The sequence below is a fragment of the Epinephelus moara genome, chromosome 12, assembly GCF_006386435.1.
Source record: "Epinephelus moara isolate mb chromosome 12, YSFRI_EMoa_1.0, whole genome shotgun sequence".
Taxonomy (NCBI): Eukaryota; Metazoa; Chordata; class Actinopteri; order Perciformes; family Serranidae; genus Epinephelus; species Epinephelus moara.
This window is the reverse complement of record NC_065517.1, coordinates 21,417,675-21,422,790: the sequence shown is the minus strand read 5'-3', so window position 1 is coordinate 21,422,790 and position 5,116 is coordinate 21,417,675. Positions and strand designations below refer to the sequence as shown.

The 5,116-nt window shown below is 30.2% G+C and overlaps 1 protein-coding gene across 2 annotated transcripts in view; it reads left to right on the top strand.

Moving 5' to 3' along the window:
• Positions 1–1,631, top strand: part of LOC126398696 (amine sulfotransferase-like) — a 21,364-nt gene extending 19,733 nt beyond the window's left edge. For both annotated transcript variants that reach the window (XM_050058246.1, XM_050058245.1), the window contains exons 5-7: positions 220–314; positions 533–707; positions 854–1,631. In XM_050058246.1, the coding sequence (XP_049914203.1) occupies positions 220–314; positions 533–707; positions 854–972 (389 nt within the window). In that variant the 3' untranslated portion in view covers positions 973–1,631. The remainder of the gene's footprint in view (positions 1–219; positions 315–532; positions 708–853) is intronic.
• Positions 1,632–5,116: the final 3,485 nt, after the last annotated feature.

Genomic DNA, 5,116 nt, shown 5'->3' with positions numbered 1-5,116 from the left:
CCTGAGGTTTCTACCGTTTTTTTTCCCCGTTAAAGGGGTTTTTTTGGGGAGTTTTTCCTTATCCGCTGCGAGGGTCATAAGGACAGAGGGATGTCGTATGCTGTAAAGCCCTGTGAGGCAAATTGTGATTTGTGATATTGGGCTTTATAAATAAAATTGATTGAAATTGATTGATTGATTGATTGATAAGTCACAACTAATTTTTCTATTCTGTAACAGCTTTTATGGGATCGTGGTTTGATCATGTGAGAGAATATTACAATGAGAAAGACCAGATGGACATACTTTTTGTCAAGTATGAAGACATGTTGAAGGTTAGTAATCAAATTTTATTACAGAAGGATTTATTTTACTGTATTCTTTCACAGTAACAACCTTATTAATCAATAACAAAAAAAGTTATTTTCTGATTGTGGAGGGTAACACTTTATTTCAACCTCTCTTAATTAATGGTGTAAAATATACTATAATACAATATAATGCAGATGTAAGAACCCTTAAAATGTTTTTCCTCAACATTTGTATTTGACAGGACGTCAGAGGGGAAGTTGTGAAGCTTTGTGCTTTTCTGGAAAAAGCTTTGACTGATGAAGCCATCGATCATGTTGTGGAGATGTCCACCTTCAAACACATGAAGACAGACCCAAGCGCAAACTATAAAGATTTAATTGAAAAACAACGCTACCAGAAGGAAACCATGCGCAAAGGTTCATTTCCAGCACATTTAAAATTTTAATGATAGATTCAACTATTTCTCTGTTGTTTTAAATTTTATGTTTTTATTAGACCATGCTCTAATAAGGTGTTTGTGTGTGTGTGTGTGTGTGTGTGTGTGTGTTTGTATTTGTGACAGGTGTGGCAGGCGACTGGAAGAATTTCTTCACTGTAGCCCAGAATGAGCTTTTTGACCGAGTGTTCACAGAGAGGATGAACAACTTGCCTCTGAGCTTCACCTGGGAGATCAAACAGTAGCTCCATTACAATTCATCCATTCAGTGTGGATAGTTAGGGAAATGCATTTTGCAGAAAGGGGTTTAAAGAATAAGTCTGGTGTTATTCTGTTTTTTGTTTGTTTGCAGTTTTTTTCAATTCTTTGGTCTGGTTAACCCTAACCCATTACACTTTGGAGAATACTGTGCAGCCCTTAACTCTGGTTCTCTAAATTTGCAATCAGCCATCAACATTTGAGAATTCCTGGTATAGTATGTCTTGAAAAATGACAGAAAAAAAGGATTAGTAAAGTATATCATAAAGGTCACACACACAGTGTATAGTATGCCATAGAAAATGCCATTAAAATTCACAGTATGTTGTAAAGATTAGCACTCTTATAATTCCAACATTTCATAGTGCTACCCAATCACGATACTATTGCCATAAAACATTATTTTTTCTCTTTTTTTTCTAATTGTATGTACAGTGTATGTCTACTTTATGTGGCCTAAGTTGGATTGGTTTGATTTAAAACTTTCTCCTTCATGTTCTGGTGATAGGGGTGAGTGTGGGAATGAGTGTAATATGAGGGTGGATGGGAAAAGAGGGTGAAGAAGTTATTTTGATTGTACTCATGAATGTTTGGACCTTCTTTTGTGATTGCAACGTTTTAATAAATGAACCTTGTTTTAAAAATGAGTAGTATGCTATAAATATGTATTTCTTGATATAATATGTAGTAACAACAAAAGTGAGAGCATACTATGGAAAAAAAACTAATGCTGTGGTATGTAAAAAAAAAACATAGTATGCCAGAAAATATTATTAAAAAATAATAGTATAGTATGTCAAAAAAATTCAGAGTAAAGTATAAAGTAAGTCATAAAATATAATTGAAAAGTCATAGTAGAGTATATCATTAAAAGTCACTAAAAGTCCTCAAATCATGCACAATAAAAGTGATTGTATAGTATGTCATAAAAATGTCATTACAAAGTCATTAAAAAGTCATAGTGTAGTATGTCATTAAATTATATTAAAAAGTCATGGTAAAGTATGTCATAAAATATTAAAAAGCCATAATATTGTATGTTGTAAAATGTCATTAAAAGTCATACAAAAGTATGTCATAAAAATTCATAGTTTAGTATGTGGTAAAAAGTCATTATAGTATGTCATAAAAAGCCAATAAAAAGTCATAATATAGCATGTCACAAAAAGTCATAGTAGAGTATGTCATAAAAAGCCAATAAAAAGTCATAGAATAGTATGTCGGAAAAAGACATTGTATAATATTTAATTAAAGTCATTAAAAAGTCATAGTATATATGTCGTAAAATGTCATAGTATGTCAAAAAAAAGTCGTGATTTAGTATGTTGTAAAAAGTCAAAGTATAGAATGTCATAAAAATTCATAGTATAATATTTCATGAAAAGTTATTTAAAAGTCATAGGATAGTTTGTCATTAAAAGTAATTAAAAAGTCATAGTATAAGTATGTCATAAAAAGTCATTTAAAAGTCATAGTATAGTATTTCATAAAAAGTCATTTAAAAGTCATAGGATAGTATGTCATGAAAAGCTATTAAAGAGTCATAGAATACTATGTCATAAAAAGTCATGACTTTTTACAAAATACTGTCACGTTCCATGCTCAGGGAACAGGACAAAATGTTGGAGACCACATGCTGCATTACTTTTAACAAAGAAATTTATTAATTAATTTAGAAAAAATAGAATCAAAATCACTTGGAAGTGTATTAATTAATTTAGAAAAAATAGAATCAAAATCACTTGGAAGTGTTGCATGGATGTGTGTTTGCAAGTAAGGTGGGGGAAAATGTGTGTACATGTATGTCTATGTATGTGTAAAAACCCAAAAAACCACAAACCACTAAAGAAAGAAAAGGAGGCCTCAAACAACCCCCACAGCATGCGCTGGAGGTCCAACCAGGAAGGAGTGCAGAGAGAGACTGCCTGCACAGAGCTGAGCCTTTCTCCTCAGGCTTGCTGGCCACACCCACACCCAGCCACATGTCAGCACTCAACATGATGAGCAGGCAGCATCAGGACATGGAGGGGTCTCCTCCGTCCGTCACAATACTATGACTTTTTAATAATTTTTCATGACATACTATACTATGACATTTTTTCATGATTTTAGACGACATACTATACCATGACATTTTTTCATGATTTTGGGTGACATACTATACTGTGAAATTTTTTTCATGATTTTGGATGACATACTATACTATGACATTTTTTCATGATTTTGGACAGCATACTATACTATGATTTTTTTTCATGATTTTGGACGACATACTATGCTATGATTTTTTTTTCATAATTTTGGACGACATACCATACTATGACATTTTTTCATGATTTTGGACGACATACTATGCTATGACATTTTCTCAGTATTTTGGACGACATACTATGCTATGACATTTTTTTCATGATTTTGAACAACATACTATACTATGAAATTTTTTCATGATTTTAGACGACACACCATCATGACATTTTTTTCATGATTTTAGACGACATACTATACTATGACAGTTTTTTCATGATTTTGAACAACATACTATACTATGACATTTTTTTCATGATTTTGGACGACATACTATACTATGACATTTTTTCATGATTTTAGACGACACACTATACTGACATTTTTTCATGATTTTTGACGACATACTATACTACGACATTTTTTCATGATTTTAGACGACACAGTATACTATGACATTTTTTCATGATTTTGGACGACATTCTATACTATGACATTTTTTCATGATTTTGAACGACATGCTATACTATGACATTTTCTCAGTTATTTTGGACGACATACTATACCATGACATTTTTTTCATTATGTTGGACAACATACTATATTATGACATTTTTTCATGATTTTGGACAACATACTATACTATGATATTTTTTCATGATTTTGAATGACATAGAAATGCTATGACATTTTTTAAAGTCAGTTATGTCATTACAAGATATTAAATAGTCATAGTATAGTATGTCAAAAAAGTCATAGTATAGTATGTCATAAAAAGTCATTAAAAAGTCATAGTGTAGTATACTGTAACAAGTCATAGTATAGTCTGTCATACAAAGGCATATTGCAGTATGTCAATAAAAGTCATTAAAAAATCATAGTATAATGTGTCATAAGAAGTCATTAAAAAATCATAGTATAATGTGTCATAAGAAGTCATTAAAAAGTCATAGTATAGTATGTCTAAAAAAGTCATAGTATAGTATGTCACAAAAAGTCATTAAAAAGTTATAGTATAGTATGTTGTAAAACGCCATAGTATAGTATGACAAAAAAACCCATCATAGTATAATTTGTCGGAAAAAGTCATCATATAGTATGTCATGACAAGTTATTAAAAAGTCATAGTATAGTATGTCATAAAAAGTCATTAAAAAGTCATAGGATAGTATGTTGTACAATGTCATAGTATAGTATGTCATAAAAAGACATAGTATAGTATGTCATTAAAAGTAATTAAAAAGTCATAGTATAGCATGTCGTAAAATGTCATAGTATCGTTTGTCAGAAAAGTCATAGCATAGTATGTCATGAAAAGTCATTAAAATGTCATAGTACAGTATGTTGTAAAATGACATAGTATAGTATATCAAAAAAAGTCATAGTATAGTATGTCATAAAAAGTCATTAAAAACTCATAGTATCGTATGTCGTAAAATTTCATAGTATAGTATGTCAAAAAAGTCATAGTATAGTATGTCATAAAAAGTCATTAAAAAGTCATAGTTCAGTATGTTGTAAAATGACAGTATAGTATATCAAAAAAAGTCATAGTATAGTATGTCATAAAAAGTCATTAAAAACTCATACTATAGTATGTCGTAAAATGTCATAGTATAGTATGTCACAAAAAGTCATAGTGTATGTCATAAAAAGTCATTAAAAACTCATATTATAGTATGTCAGAAAAGTCATAGTGTAGTATGTCATAAAGTCATTAAAAACTCATACTATAGTATGTCGTAAAATGTCATAGTATAGTATGTCACAAAAAGTCATAGTATAGTATGCCGTAAAATGTTGTAGTATGTATGTCAAAAAAAATCATAGTATAGTATGTCATAAAAAGTCATTAAAAAGTCATAGCATAGTATGTCATAAAAA